At 55.7% G+C, this 13676-nt stretch overlaps 7 protein-coding genes across 7 annotated transcripts; 4 read left to right on the forward strand and 3 right to left on the reverse strand.

Moving 5' to 3' along the window:
* Window positions 1–144: 144 nt before the first annotated feature.
* EV422DRAFT_584182 (uncharacterized protein) lies at window positions 145–2847 on the forward strand. Its single transcript, XM_053073428.1, has 6 exons — window positions 145–1059; window positions 1131–1355; window positions 1428–1809; window positions 1882–2340; window positions 2415–2543; window positions 2618–2847. Exons 1-6 carry the CDS (start codon window positions 472–474, stop codon window positions 2656–2658), a joined length of 1824 nt encoding a protein of 607 aa, XP_052929006.1. The 5' UTR covers window positions 145–471; the 3' UTR covers window positions 2659–2847.
* EV422DRAFT_518328 (ZIP zinc transporter-domain-containing protein) lies at window positions 2798–4411 on the reverse strand. The gene is made up of 2 exons (XM_053069519.1): window positions 4275–4411; window positions 2798–4011 (listed from the first exon to the last, which is right to left on the reverse strand). The coding sequence occupies exon 2, from the start codon at window positions 3920–3922 to the stop codon at window positions 2897–2899; it is 1026 nt and encodes a 341-aa protein (XP_052929007.1). The 5' UTR covers window positions 3923–4011; window positions 4275–4411; the 3' UTR covers window positions 2798–2896.
* A 238-nt stretch (window positions 4412–4649) lies between these two features.
* EV422DRAFT_518330 (uncharacterized protein) lies at window positions 4650–6020 on the forward strand. Its single transcript, XM_053069520.1, has 2 exons — window positions 4650–5065; window positions 5349–6020. The coding sequence occupies exons 1-2, from the start codon at window positions 4871–4873 to the stop codon at window positions 5598–5600; spliced, it is 447 nt and encodes a 148-aa protein (XP_052929008.1). The 5' UTR covers window positions 4650–4870; the 3' UTR covers window positions 5601–6020.
* A 70-nt stretch (window positions 6021–6090) lies between these two features.
* EV422DRAFT_254684 (uncharacterized protein) lies at window positions 6091–6554 on the reverse strand. The gene has a single exon (XM_053065754.1). It carries the CDS (start codon window positions 6361–6363, stop codon window positions 6127–6129), a length of 237 nt encoding a protein of 78 aa, XP_052929009.1. The 5' UTR covers window positions 6364–6554; the 3' UTR covers window positions 6091–6126.
* EV422DRAFT_518332 (mannose-6-phosphate isomerase) lies at window positions 6141–8197 on the forward strand. The gene is made up of 4 exons (XM_053069521.1): window positions 6141–6551; window positions 6621–6875; window positions 6961–7384; window positions 7450–8197. The coding sequence occupies exons 1-4, from the start codon at window positions 6408–6410 to the stop codon at window positions 7872–7874; spliced, it is 1248 nt and encodes a 415-aa protein (XP_052929010.1). The 5' UTR covers window positions 6141–6407; the 3' UTR covers window positions 7875–8197.
* Window positions 8198–9835: 1638 nt separating this feature from the next.
* On the reverse strand, window positions 9836–12047 carry EV422DRAFT_492747 (uncharacterized protein; the record flags this gene model as incomplete). Its single annotated transcript, XM_053067622.1, has 5 exons — window positions 9836–10128; window positions 10207–10438; window positions 10550–10657; window positions 10731–11111; window positions 11196–12047. 5 exons carry the CDS (start codon window positions 12045–12047, stop codon window positions 9836–9838), a joined length of 1866 nt encoding a protein of 621 aa, XP_052929011.1.
* A 989-nt stretch (window positions 12048–13036) lies between these two features.
* Window positions 13037–13525, forward strand: EV422DRAFT_504021 (uncharacterized protein; the record flags this gene model as incomplete). Its single annotated transcript, XM_053068398.1, has 1 exon — window positions 13037–13525. The coding sequence occupies one exon, from the start codon at window positions 13037–13039 to the stop codon at window positions 13523–13525; it is 489 nt and encodes a 162-aa protein (XP_052929012.1).
* Between the last annotated feature and the right edge of the window lie 151 nt (window positions 13526–13676).

Consider the following 13676-nt stretch of genomic DNA (forward strand, 5'->3'; position numbering starts at 1 on the left):
TTTTAGGGCAAGGTTGACCATTGTATGTAAGTTGGTGGTTGCCGTGATGAGGAGTGTTCATCACCGTAACCCTAACCCTAAGATGCGCGCCGGGTTGTCCCGAGTCGCGGTGTTCTTCCCCTGGTCAGAGTGGTCAGATAGCAACCTCGCTCAGACCTCGCTCGCGGACGAAGGACAAGTTACAGGGTCAGCAGGTACAGTGCGTGCAAGCTTGCAAACTCTCGGTTCTGCGCCCCGCTTGCCAGTGTGCCCTGTTTCCGCTTTTCCTCACGAGGCTGTTGTTACTCCCTCCTTGGAGCGTACTGACTGAGCTCCTCAGACTCTGAATACTTCCGCCATCTTAGTACCGGAATAACCCCAGGGATCTTGGCAGTGCGTGCCTTGTTTTCCCACGACTTTTCGTGCAAAAACCCCTTGGCATCACCCCCACATACCCCATAGCACACGCCCTAGCCCACGCTCCCTTACACCATGGTCCTCGCACGCCTCTGCTCCGCCCGGCCACGCCTGATGAGCAGGCAGGCCTTCTTCATCCCCGTCCGCTTCTCCCCACAATATCCCGTCGTCGCCCGCTCATTCTCCGGCACCCTCCGCCCCCGCCGCGCCTCCGCTCTCGACGACGAAACCCTCGCCGTCCTCAATGCCGAACGAGTAGCCGAAGAAGTTGATGTATGCATCGTCGGTGGCGGGCCCGCGGGTCTCAGCGCCGCCATCCGCCTAAAGCAGCGCGCAGCCGCTGAAGGCAAAGAACTGAACGTGCTGTTAGTCGAAAAGGGCAGCGAAATCGGGTCGCATATCCTTTCTGGCGCAGTGATTGAACCCCGGGCGCTGAATGAGCTGATCCCAGATTGGAAGGAGAAAGGCGCCCCGTTGATTACGGAGGCGAAGAAGGACCGGATGCTGTTTTTGACCGAGAACAACTCGATTCCGATTCCGCATCCGCCGCAGATGAACAATAAGGGGAACTATATTGTATCGCTGTCGAATTTCACGAGGTGGCTGGGCGAACAGGCTGAGGAGTTGGGCGTGGATGTTTACCCGAGCTTTGCTGCTAGCGAGGTAGGGACCGACTGAAATGCATTGACATCATAAAGATCACACAAGTTGATATCTTTCTCCGTTCTGCGCAGGTCCTGTACAACGAAGACGGCTCAGTGAAAGGAATCGCGACGAACGATGTTGGTATTGGCAAGGACGGTCGGCCAAAGGACAACTTTGAGCGTGGAATGGAGATCCACGCAAAGGTCACATTGTTCGCGGAGGGTTGCCATGGACATTTGACAAAGAAGGTGGCAAAGAAGTTTGATCTGCGCAAGAACTCTCAGCCACAGACGTATGCGTTGGGTGTTAAGGAGGTGTGTTGCGCGCGCGTGTGTTTCTGTCAAAGATGGCATCAATCGAAGACTGACGCGAATACCTCTCACTAGGTCTGGGAAGTACCCGACGAAAAGTTCGAACCCGGCCTTATTGTCCACACCCTCGGCTGGCCCATGGACTACAAAACCTACGGGGGTTCCTTCCTCTACCACTTCGAGGACAACAAAATTGCCCTCGGCCTCGTTGTCGCTCTCGACTACGAGAACCCAACTCTGAGCCCATACAAGGAGTTCCAGCGGTATAAGCAGCACCCGGCAATTCGAAAGTACCTCGAGGGTGGGAAGGTGCTCAGTTACGGTGCACGTGCGTTGAATGAGGGAGGGCTACAGAGTATACCGAAGCTCGTCTTCCCTGGTGGTGCTTTGATTGGATGTACCGCTGGGTTCTTGAACGTGCCCAAAATCAAGGGGACGCACACTGCTATGAAGAGTGGTATGTTCTTACTCGATTCGCAACGCGATGCATGGTGGAACAACGCCTCTAACTCGCATTCAACCCCATCAGGCATGCTCGCCGCAGACGCCGCCTTCGAAGCCCTCTCCGAAGAAAAGCCCGGCCCACTCACCCTCGACTCCTACGAAACCTCCATCCAAAACTCCTGGGTTTACAAAGAACTTAAAGAAGTCCGCAACGTCCGCCCCTCCTTCCACAACCCCCTAGGTCTCTGGGGCGGAATCGCATACTCCGGCCTCGACACCCTCATCCTCAAAGGCCGTACGCCCTGGACGTTCAACCACCCGAAACCGGACTGGGCGACCCTGAAGCCGTTGAAGGATGTGAAGCCCATCGAGTACCCGAAACCGGACGGCGTGATTAGCTTTGACCTGCTGGAGAGCGTGAGCAGGACCGGGACGAACCATGAGGAGAACCAGCCGGTGCATCTGAGGTTGCAGCGGGGGCCTGCGGATCAGTTGGAGAAGAATTATCCGGTGTTTGGGGGGCCTGAACAGAAGTTCTGTCCAGGTATGCGGGTTTATTTGCCACTGCGTTGATATAGCCGAGTCTAGCAGCTGACAAATGCTTGATCCGTTCTCCAGCTGGAGTGTACGAATACCTAGACGACGAAGCCAACCCCGGCCAGAAACGGTTCCAGATCAACGCCCAGAACTGCATCCACTGCAAGACGTGCGATATCAAGGATCCAAGCCAGAACATTGATTGGACAGGTTCGTTCTGCTCTGCGTCGTTTGTGAATTATGTTTGGAATGGAAACCTCACCAGCCTTTTCGGTTGCAAACAGTTCCGGAGGGTGGAGGTGGTCCCAAGTACGCGTACACTTGAGCGGGTGTATATTGCTGTCCAGTCGTCATCTGTACTTGATTTCTCCATGCGTCTGTCTCTTTGATAATACAGTACATTCTGCATTTGCCGTAAACCTAGCCGTTCCATTGCATGCATTCCTCAGTGGTGTATTTAGTCTCAAAATAATCCATTCAAAACGTGTATATTGTACAAAAAGGTGTGAAGAGAGAGTGTCTATATCAAATCGGAAGGTATCGATCGAACGGCAGATACCGAATCAATGCGCATGCCCGCCAAACCACTCGTTAACCGCCTCCAACGCCCCAAAGCACACCACCATGCCTCCAAAGAACGCGCTAGTCGCAATCGTTTTCCCCGAATACCTAATCGCCGTCGGCTGCAGCTCATGAATCGATATACACGCCATGATCCCGCCCACTCCCGCCAAACACCTACTCAGCAGCTGAGGGGACAAGTAACCATGCAACAACCAACCCCCCGCCACAACGCCCAACGGTTCCGCCAGCCCGTTGAGCAACGTCCACCACAGCACGGAGGTGGTGTTGCCTGTTGCGGCGTAGAGGGGCACGGCGACGGCCATGCCTTCCGGAATGTTGTGAATGAGGATCGCGACTGCGAGTTGGGTGCCGAGGCGGAGGTCGGAGAGGGCCGCGAGGTAGACGCCGAGGCCTTCGGGGAGGTTGTGCATGGCGAGCGCGACAAAGGTGATGAGGGAGGAACGGAGGAGGTCGCGGCGCTCTTTTGCTGATAGAGCTGGTTCTGCGGTTGTTGTCGTTGTTGAAGAGTCGGTTTTCTCGCCCTTGCTGTTGACGTTGTTCTTCCCACCTTTCTTCCCCTTCGGCGAACCCTTCACCGTCTTCTCATGCTCATGATCATGTCCATCCTCCTCATCATGGTCATGCGAAGGCATGATAACCTCCTCCAGGACCCCAAACACCGCGACCCCCCCAAAAAACCAGAACATCGCCTCCCGACTCCCAATACTCTCCACCGCCTCAGGTATCAGATCAAAGCAGGTGATATACATCATCACACCGGCACTGAACGCCTCCAGCACACCCATCAATTTCGCCGTCGCTTTCGACCGCGGGTCCGCGCCTGTCGCTTTGGCGAGGACACATACGATGATGCCGCCGAGAAAGGTGCCCATGGATGCGATCAGCGAGATGGTGAAGGCGAGGATGTATTTGTCGGAGAGGAGGGTGAGGATGTAGGGCGGGAGGTAAGGTGTCAGGGCGTCGAGAAGGACGCCTTGTAAAGCGGTTTCGTTGGAGCCTGTCATGTCGTGTGGGTCCTGGTGGTGATGGTGGTGGCCGTGGTGGTTATGCCCGTGGGAATGGGGCTCGGGGCTATGGCCGTGAGCGTGCTTTCCTATGCCACACATAATGTCAATGATCTTTCTGCGTAGGTGTGCCAGGAGGTGTGAAGTGGCGAGAAAACGAATGAAAGACGAACGAAAGAGGGCGCCGGTTGGTCGTAAATATGGACGCCGGATTATTTCAAGCTCTATGGAGGGACCCCAGCAAGCGTGGGACTCACGCTGCTATCTATCTATATATATATATGTCCGCGACAGGGGGATGGAGAGCGAATGGAGTGGAATGGGGAGGACCTGAGCAGACGACAGAGCTCACCTCGTCAAAGCAAAAAGCCGAGATCCTGCACCGGCCCGGCACCCGCAGGACCGTGATATCTATCCGCTGGTGGTTGCCAGTTCCCGGACAGCGCCGACACAAAAAAGCTGAGGACAGGTGGCAAATTTTGCGAGTTTCCAAAGGTTCCACAGCAGAAAAAGTCGAAATGGCTTCACAGGGGCTCGTCGGGCAGATCGGTGGACCGCAAGCCGAGAACCGAGACGTGGGTGTACCGGGTTCCAAAAACTCTGATCATCAGCAGTTATGTCAGACGTTGCTGTACTGTACGTGATTGGCTGGCCAGAAACTTGGAACTGCATTTCACTCAGAGGGGTGTGATTGGCTGGCTGGCTAGATGTGCTGTCTGCATGGAGGCGCGTTGATTGGCCAGATATTCTGCTGCGAGGTGTTAGGGTTACCGCGGTGTTTTGCGCATTCCACGGGCATCCGTAATCTATTTCGCAGCCTCGCAACCAGGCATCACCGCAACTTGCACACACAAACACAGCATAGATCATCGCTCTATCCACCCCCTCGCAGACACAACAAACACCCCACTCTCTTTCAACTCACCCCCAAACCTTTTCACCACAAAAATGAGCTCCTGGGACGACGTCACCGTGATCCGCAAGCGGCCAGAAACCTCCAAGGCCCTCAAATCCACCTCCGCCGTCAACTCCGCCCTGCGAACAGGCGGGACCGTTACTTCGGAAAAGAAGGGCACACCGGTCAACTTGAATAAGGCGGGCATTGATGCTGGAAAGGCTGCGAAGATTGATAACGAGACTGAGGTAAGGGTTCGAGAAGAGGGTGGTTGGGTGGGGGATTTGTGAGCCGAATGATCTGAAGGTTGAGGGTGGGGGTTGCGGGCGATCGCCATGTGCGGGTGCGGCGAACTTTTATCGAGCGGTAGCGAGACCGGTGCTTAAGGAGTGGTCGAGGGATGGGTCCTGGAGTCAGGAGATTGCTTCAGGATTACGGCGCAAGCCATGAATGCCGGAGAGACTCGGTGTCGCCTCCATATCCACTTCTTCGTCAAAGTTTCTAATCAACCACTCTCCCTCTTCTCTCCAGGACTTCACAGTAGAACGCGTGGGCCTCGGCCTCGCCAAAGCGATCCAACAAGCACGCCAAGCCAAGAACCTCACGCAAAAGGACCTGGCCACAAAGATCAACGAGAAAGCCACCATCATCAACGAGTACGAGACCGGCCGCGCGGCCAACCCCAACCAGCAGATCCTCGGCAAGATGGAGCGCGTGCTGGGTGTTAAGCTGAGGGGGAAGGATATTGGGCAGCCGGTGGGTGGGCCGAAGCCGAAGAAGTAGATGAATGGTCGTAATGTGATGAGGGGGGACTGGGGTAGGGGTAGGGAATGGGAGCGGGGGGCAAGAGAAGGACCCCAGGGAATACTGAGAAATGAGCGAAATTGAGCTGCGCTCTGCAGTGCTCGGCATGCCCAAGCACCGGACCGGATGCGGATAATCTGGCACAAATATCAGGATGAAAGGCAACCAAAAAGACGATCCCCTCATCGCTCACCCACCCGCGCATCCTCCCTCTTTCCGCCCACCGACGAACCATTCAAAATCCGCATGTATAGACACACCTCCCTACCATGTTCATAATTATGTCCTTCTGACCTGCGTCTCATATTGTCCCAGTGTTGGTATTTCCAGTGGACCTGATTCCGTTTCGTTTTTGGATGTTGGCCGTTACAACAGAACATGCGGGGGCGGGATGGTTCGACAACCCTTGCTTGATTCAAGTCAAGGCAAACGAGACGGAACGGCACAACGTCTCGAAACGAAGCACCCTCAAAAGCAAGCCCTATGGGTGGCATCATGCATGGGTTTAGTCTTTGTACAGTACACAGGTGATGACGAAATAATTGAATGGAGAACGCGTGGCAAAGGGAAGTCGGACGGAGGGGACGGAGGGCAATGACGAGCGGCACCTCAAGCCTCGCCTTTGGAAAGTTCCCACGGCATCCCACCACCACCACCACCACAACCACCATACGGTCGGTATAAACAACCCCAGCAACGACCCAACTCTCGTTCCTGCCTGCCGCCTACGCTCTCCCCCCATCTCTCAGCCTTTCGAAACCAGCCACGCAAACACCCTCGCGCGCCATGTCCGCCCAACAGCCCGTCGTCCGCCTTGCATGCAAAAGCCAGTCCTACGACTGGGGCAAGCTCGGGTCAGAGAGCACCGTCGCTAAGCTTGCGTCCGCGACCCCGGGATTCGAGGTGAAGAACGATACGCCGTATGCCGAGGTATGTTTCCCATCGTACATGCAGACCTGCGAAAGACTCGTTTATTGACCTACGTGCTCCGCATCGTAGTTCTGGATGGGAACCCACCCCAACGGCGCCTCGGCCTCCGTCGACAGCAACACTCCACTCAAATCGCTACTGAACGAATCAAACCTCGGCGCAAAGCTCCACAAGGAGTACAACGGCGACCTGCCTTTCCTGTTCAAGGTGCTGTCGATCAGGAAAGCGCTTTCAATCCAGGCTCACCCGGATAAGACGCTGGCGGCGGACTTGCATAAGCGGTTCCCGGACGTTTATAAGGATCCCAATCATAAACCTGAGATGGTAGGGAACATCTGGGGAGCGGGGTGATGCGGCCTTTGTTCAAGGAAGAGTGATCCATGCTCACTATTTGCGGAATCTCTTATAGGCGGTAGCCGTCACACCCTTTGAGGCCTTCATCAACTTCCGACCGCTTGCCGACATAAAAAAGCATTTGACAGAGTTCCCCGAGTTTCGGGCACTCATCGGCGACAAAGTCGCCTCCCACTTCGAGTCTCAGGTGTCCAAATCGCCGGAAAACGTCGCCGACAACAAAGCCGCCCTCAAGGCTCTTTTCAAGCAGCTCATGGAGAGCGATCAGAGCATTATCGCGAACCATCTCCAAGCGCTGATCAAGCGCATCAAGGCGGAAGGGAAGAAGGATGGTCTATATGAGCTTGTTGTGAGGCTCAACGACCAGTTTCCAGATGACATGGGCGTCTTTTGTGCGTTCCTGCTTAACTACGTCACCCTGAACCCCGGAGAGTCTATCTTTTTGGCAGCGAACGAGCCACACGCGTATCTATCTGGAGGTATGTTTATTTTTGCTGCATTCATACAACTCCCATCCTCTCACAAGCAATCAACTCCATCACAGACTGCGTAGAATGCATGGCCGCCTCTGACAACGTCATCCGGTCAGGGCTGACCCCGAAATTCAAAGACGTCGACACCCTCGTCAACTGCCTCACCTACAACTACGGCCCCGCCGACGCCCAGATTCTCCGTGGCGACCCCTACAAATCCACAAAACACACCACCCTTTACGACCCACCCATCGACGAATTCTCCATCCTCCGAACGAAACTCGACTCGCAAGGCGAGAAGGAGACTGTGCCGGCTATCGACGGCCCAAGTATCCTGATAGTTACGGAGGGCGAGGGGAGCGTGAAGTATCCGGGTGGCGGCAGCCAGGAGGCGAAAACGGGATATGTGCTGTTCATTGCCGCGGGGACGGAGGTGACGTTGGAGGCAAAAGGAGGAAACAAGCCGTTCACGTCGTACAGGGCGTTTTGTGTGTAGATGAGGGAGAGCTAGATCTCAATAGAAGTTATTTGGTCTTGTTATGAGTTAGTTTCAGCTGGTGAGCTTCTTTGCCCTGGGCTCTTGTGGTGGTTGATGGTGATTCCATTGGGTTGATTTTGGCGTGTTGAGCGCGAGGACGCTTTGTACGAGCCGCACGAGCCCATATCCCCCTACACATTGCCCCTACGGCATAGTCAACCAAATCGGCATCGCCAAGGCCCGGCGAGAACAGTTTTCCAAAATTTGCAAAAGGTGTGGCAATCGTGCGCCAAATTTTGAGAAAAGACGCTCCGTTTGCGACAGCGACAAACAACAACAACAACACAGCTCTTCAAGAAGCGCGCGGAGGATGGTAGTGGCGGGGGGGGGGGGGGGGGGGGGCGGGGGGCGCCGAAGTCGTCCCGTTGACTCCCCTGCAAGCTGGACGCTGCTCAGAGAGCCCCCGCCTCTCATTCTACCCGTCCATATCAACTTCCGTAAAATCCCCTCCTTCCATCTCGTCTCCCGCCCCAACCTCCTCCCAGTCCGCATCCTCCCCACCACTCCCCGCCTCCTCGTCCGCCCCCAACCACCTATACTTCATCTTGTCCTTATGATACTCATACGCAAACCCGCGTCTTCCTTTCTCCTTATCCATCTCGTCCAGCCGGACGCTCTCCGGCCCCGCCACGTCCGCGAACGTTGGCCCGTGCGCTGCGTCATCGGGTGATAGGGGTGTGGAGCCTGGGACGAGGCTGCGGAGATATTCTTGGGTAAGCACCCCTAGGGCGAGGAGGGCGGAGCGGTCGAGTGAGTAGAGCATTGTGGCGTCGGTGAGCGGGGTTGGGGCGGAGGGTGCGGCGGGGTCGAAGGTGTGTGCGGCGTATTGGTGCAGGGCGTCGAGGAGGTCGGGGGATGGCGGGACCAATCTGGCGCTTGCTGCAAGATAAAAGCAATCGTGAGTCCACAGTTGGCCGCACGGCAATACACAGACCTCCCGAGATAGCCATCCACATCCCCGAGTGAACTCACCCTCCAAAACTGTCCTCCGCTCCTCATCCCCACCCACCTGGCCACCCACCCCCGGCAACCGCATTCCCCTCGCCTTCGGCAGCTTCCCCCAATCCCCCACCATCTTTGCAAACGCCCGGCTTCCCCAGCCCCCAGTCCCAACCCCCATCGTATTCTTCAACCCCACCCTCCCCACCTTCCTCAACGGCCCCAGGGCCTCGGTGCGATACACCCCCGGCGTCGCATACACCGCAACCCGCCGCTTGGAGACCCATGCGCGTCCGCGCGGGTGATCATGCCGGCGGTCAATGTAGTGGGAGTAGTGGCAGGGGAGGGCGAGGGAGGTGCAGCGCGTGCAGGGGAGGGTGCCGGTGCAGATGGTGTTGGGGGTGCTGGTGGTGGTGTTGGCGCGGCAGCGGTCGCAGAAGCGGCGGCGAGTGAGGCGGGTGGTCCGGCTGGGCGATTTGGGGTTGCGTTTGCGTTTGGGGCGAGCGGGGTTGGGGGTGGACGCAGGTGCCGCGGTCGCTTCTGCTTCGGGTTTGGCTGTACTTTTTCGGACGGGTGTGGATGGCATGGCGCCACTGTCTCCTACAGTTTTCCGTTTCTGAAGGCCTGGTTGTCTATGGTTTCCTGATTGACAATTGCTCCAGATCGCGGAAGGGCAATCCCCGTTGTGGGGAATGGGTGTGATCTCACACGGTTTGGCGCGGAGGGCATCCTGTCAGGAAAAAACTGTCAGGCGCCTCCCCTTCTCGTCCCCTCCGAAAACCAAATCCTCCTCGGCCATCCCCTCACTCGAAATAACACAACACAGAGCAAAATGAGTATATTCGATGAGTATATATGATGGTATCTACCTACAAGGACAAATTGTCTGCCTAAACCCTAAAACCTACAATGCTACGCCGTCTCACAAAACAAAAAAAAATGAAATCTCCCTCCCAAAAGCGGTCTACCACAGTCCGCTCTTAATACCCCCTGGACCTCAAGGCAACAACCTTGACCGGATACTCCTTCGCATCCGCGGTCCTATCCTCGCGCTCGACATGCAGGGCAAACTGCAGATCCTCACGCTGATCAACATAGAAAGTGGAGTAGTTCCGTCGGGGGAGGATCTTGTTCTGGCTGTCGCCGAGCGGAGTGCCGTTGACATCCTCGGCAAAAATGGGGATCATCTCGTCGACGACGGTGTCGGTGAGGTCGTAGGGGCCGGCGTTGTTGTGGAGCATTTTGATGACGACGGGTGGGGGTGGGATGTTGACTGTGGGGAAAGGGATGGAAATTGGAAAGAGGCATTGGAACGTGTCTGGCGTCTCAGGAGAAAGTTGGATAAACCTACCGATGGCGCTAGAAATGATCTGCCACATGACATTAGGATCAGTGGAGGGATCCGCAGCCTGCTGTTTGCTCCTGAACCACCCGATACCGCAGCAGTGCACGTCTCCCGAGAGGAACGTGACGCGGACGCTGTGTTCGCGGGCGTATTGTTGCAGCCTGAGCACCATTTGTTTGCGCTCTTCGGCGTGGTTGTCGTTTGTCCAGTGGTCGCAGAGGTCGTCGGCTAGTTCCGGCTCGCCAAACTGATTGCGCGGTCGGTTTCAGTATGTGCTGATTAAGCACGCACGAGGCCTGAGGGTACGTACCACGCCCATGATGCTTTTGTAAAGACCGGTCTTTCCGACAGCCTCGCCGATACCAGCGATGGCGGAACCGGGCGAGGCAAACTCGCCAAAGACGTTGATCTTGTCACTTGCGAAGGCTAGGAAGTTGCCCAGGCCTTCAACAGCGGTCTAGATGCGGGTAACGTTGAGCGGGGTGAGTAGGCGGAAGAAAGATGGAAAAATACTCATGTGGAAAACTCACATCTGCAGTGCTCAGCCGGGGCCAGACCACCGGAATGGCAGCCATAACGATAAGATGCTTCAGCCTCGGTGTAGCAACCTTCTGCAACGCCGCAAATGCCTGGTCCCACGACTTCTGCGACGCGATAGTGTTCAACGTGCGCTCGCTACGCGTGTCGACGCCCAACACAGCCAGACTAGGACCGAGCTGCTTGACGAAGCTGTAGCTCCCATTGACTCCAAAGACGTGGGGCTCGTCGTTGCGGCGGTTGGCGTCGGTGGTGTGCTGCTGGAAGAGGAGGTAGTAGTGTCGTGCGGTGGTGTAGATTCCTTGAAAGGTGGGGCACTCCGCGAGCCAGTCGTTGTAACTGCCCCAGCCGTCGAAGATGTCATGGTCATCCCACTGAAGGAAAGACCACGTCAATAAAGGTTCTAGGCTACGCTTCGCTATACCACGCGCAATAAAGATGGGCTCTCACTGACTGACCTGGAAGATGTAAGGGATAGTAGCAAAGGCCTCCTTCATGTGGTCCTCCGAGAAGCACTTCATGTACTGGTTGAAGTAAAAGTTCTCAACACTGTGCTGGATTGCCGGGTGGAAAGGGGCCGTCTTCTTTGCTTCTCGCCCTTCAATCTTTAACCATGCGAGAATCTCATCGTTGCTGGTGAAGATGGGATCCATGTAGAGTTGATCACCTCCACCAAGCATCACGTGGAATGGCTGTTCCTTGTGACGACGCAAAACATCCTTCCAGAGGGGAGCGATACCACCCGCTTCTTCGGGGTTGGTGACATCCGAGGAGAAACCATTGCATGACATTCCCATGGCACGGGCGTTCGCACCCGCAGCAGGCACATAGAAAACGTACGGCGAGCCGCTGTTGATGATATACGTCACGGCCTTGTCGCCTCCCGAGCCCAGTGGCACGACGAGATCAAAGCGGTAGAACACGTTGCCGTTGATAGTGAACAACTCTCTCATCGGCGCCTTTCTAGGGTCAGACTTGCCGTCACCATACATGAGGACTGGAGTTTCCTCGGGGCGTTTGCGGCACACGATGAGGACTGAGCCGGACCACTGCCGTCGTTCCTGGTCGATGTCGTGGAAGCGGAGAAGTGGGCCAACGAACTCGAGAGGGGCTTTGAAAAGGGAGGCAGGGATGGCCGATGGGGCAGAGACGTGTTGCTGAGAGTGTTGGCCGTATTTGTTACCATATTGCTGCTGACCCTCGTAGGAGACGGCCTGGTCCTCGTATCTCTTGTTGGTGGAGTAACTCTCGTTAGGGCGGCTAGCGTACGGGTTCGAAGGAACAGGGGCGTTCACGTCCAAGCGGCCCATAGCGTTGGGAAGGTCATCATCGTTGTTCGACTTCTTGTCGTTCTCATCGCCGCCGCCGCCGAACAAGCCGCCAACCCAAGAGGACAGGGTCGCTGCGACACCTCCCTCGTTGGTCTGCTGCTGCTTGATTTTCTCTTGGGCGTTGTTGTTTGTTCCGAGCATCTTGGGTCGTGATGTGTTGTGTATGAGAGAGTGAGAATTCCCACGACGACACCTGCGGCTGCAACAGTCCCCCCGTGGCTTTTATTCTAATCCACGTCGAACTTCTGACCGAGTCGTTTTCGGAGGAGCGTACTGTACATATGGCTGCGCGGTGAGTACTGTACAGCACATGTGAACAGTTGATGAAGTTGAAGTCATATTGGATCCCCGGAGCGAGCCTCCCCTTTTGGAAGTGGATGGAACATGAAACTGGCAACTCACAGAACTGATGCAAAGGTGACGGTTGGCTGTGGGTGCCACTGGGTGGTCCGAGTTGTGCGCATGGAGTTGTGCGCATGGATGGAGTTGTGCGTTGGCGGCAGGGCGTTGGCGGCCACCAAAACAGCGCCTCACCTCACGAAAAGGAAGCTGTCAAATTTCCATCACTGACAAAGCGGCCAAAACTGACATTGTTGCCTCTTCCACCTTTTCCCCCATGTGCCCCATTTTACCCCGCAAAATAGTAATCGGTCACCCTTTCTTGTCGCCCAAACCAACGCACATGCGATGAAGGCTTGTAAAAAGTGCATAAGCGATGAGTTCCGTGCGGCGCCGGCGTCTCAGCTCAGAAAACTACGAATACCCTCCTCGAGTACAGTCCTCAGAACCTTTTTCTTGGGGACATATAAGCAGCATCATTCTCCACCACTATGTAGAAGCGCTACGTAGAAGCAACACCCAAACCAACATCGAACAAAGCACAATATTGCATCCTCCAATCCGCCCATCGACGCCCATAGACGCCTCTTCCATCCTTGATTTCCCTCTCAAATACCTACGACATCAACATGTCAAATCTACTATGGGTCCCACGACTCATGCTTAGAGTGCTAGGCCCTAAGCGGCGGTCCACAGGCACAGACTCCTTCTTCTCCCGCTCACATCCCGAAACAACCCAGCAACCAGCCCCCTCTTCCACTACCATCCACCACCACCACAACTACAGCACGCTAAACCCCCTCGCTGGTAACCCCAACCCCGCTGCAGATGGGCTGGGCCGCTATGGTGCCGACAGCCTGCCCTCACAAACAAACGGGGAGGAATATGAGCGACTTCGGCGGAATTTTCGGGCGTGGTTGTGCGTGTTTGTGATTGTGATGTGCCTATGTGTGGTGAATATCGTGGTGTTGGATGTGATGTGGGCCAAGAAGGGCGGGTTTGGAAGGTCAACGAATTCGACGGAGGTGGCATTGCAGATGATGGGGAGTAAAAGTAGTCCTAGTAGCGCGAAGAATGCAACAAGTTCGTCTCCGAAGTTTGGCGGGGCTATTGGGTAGATATCGGAAGTAGTAGCCGGCCGAAGGGAAATACGTTCAAGGGATGTAAATGTCATCCACAGTGTCTAATCTGGGTAGTAACAATTAAGTAGTTACAAAATCATAGTTGATACCGTCGCTAAGCTGCCTGACTGACGTTGGTGTGCTGCTT

Source organism: Fimicolochytrium jonesii (genome assembly GCF_025526975.1).
Source record: "Fimicolochytrium jonesii strain JEL569 chromosome Unknown EV422scaffold_3, whole genome shotgun sequence".
Classification (NCBI taxonomy): domain Eukaryota; kingdom Fungi; phylum Chytridiomycota; class Chytridiomycetes; order Spizellomycetales; family Powellomycetaceae; genus Fimicolochytrium; species Fimicolochytrium jonesii.

Coding starts and splice junctions, on each gene's coding strand:
- EV422DRAFT_584182 (XM_053073428.1), top strand. CDS start 472: ATGGTCCTCGCACGCCTCTGCTCCGCCCGGCCACGCCTGATGAGCAGG. Junction 2,341..2,414: donor TGAACAGAAGTTCTGTCCAG/GTATGCGGGTTT, acceptor TCCGTTCTCCAG/CTGGAGTGTACGAATACCTA. Junction 2,544..2,617: donor CCAGAACATTGATTGGACAG/GTTCGTTCTGCT, acceptor GGTTGCAAACAG/TTCCGGAGGGTGGAGGTGGT.
- EV422DRAFT_518328 (XM_053069519.1), bottom strand. CDS start 3,922: ATGACAGGCTCCAACGAAACCGCTTTACAAGGCGTCCTTCTCGACGCC.
- EV422DRAFT_254684 (XM_053065754.1), bottom strand. CDS start 6,363: ATGGGGGGAGAGCGTAGGCGGCAGGCAGGAACGAGAGTTGGGTCGTTG.
- EV422DRAFT_518332 (XM_053069521.1), top strand. CDS start 6,408: ATGTCCGCCCAACAGCCCGTCGTCCGCCTTGCATGCAAAAGCCAGTCC. Junction 6,552..6,620: donor ACGATACGCCGTATGCCGAG/GTATGTTTCCCA, acceptor TCCGCATCGTAG/TTCTGGATGGGAACCCACCC. Junction 6,876..6,960: donor CCAATCATAAACCTGAGATG/GTAGGGAACATC, acceptor AATCTCTTATAG/GCGGTAGCCGTCACACCCTT.
- EV422DRAFT_518330 (XM_053069520.1), top strand. CDS start 4,871: ATGAGCTCCTGGGACGACGTCACCGTGATCCGCAAGCGGCCAGAAACC. Junction 5,066..5,348: donor AGATTGATAACGAGACTGAG/GTAAGGGTTCGA, acceptor TCTTCTCTCCAG/GACTTCACAGTAGAACGCGT.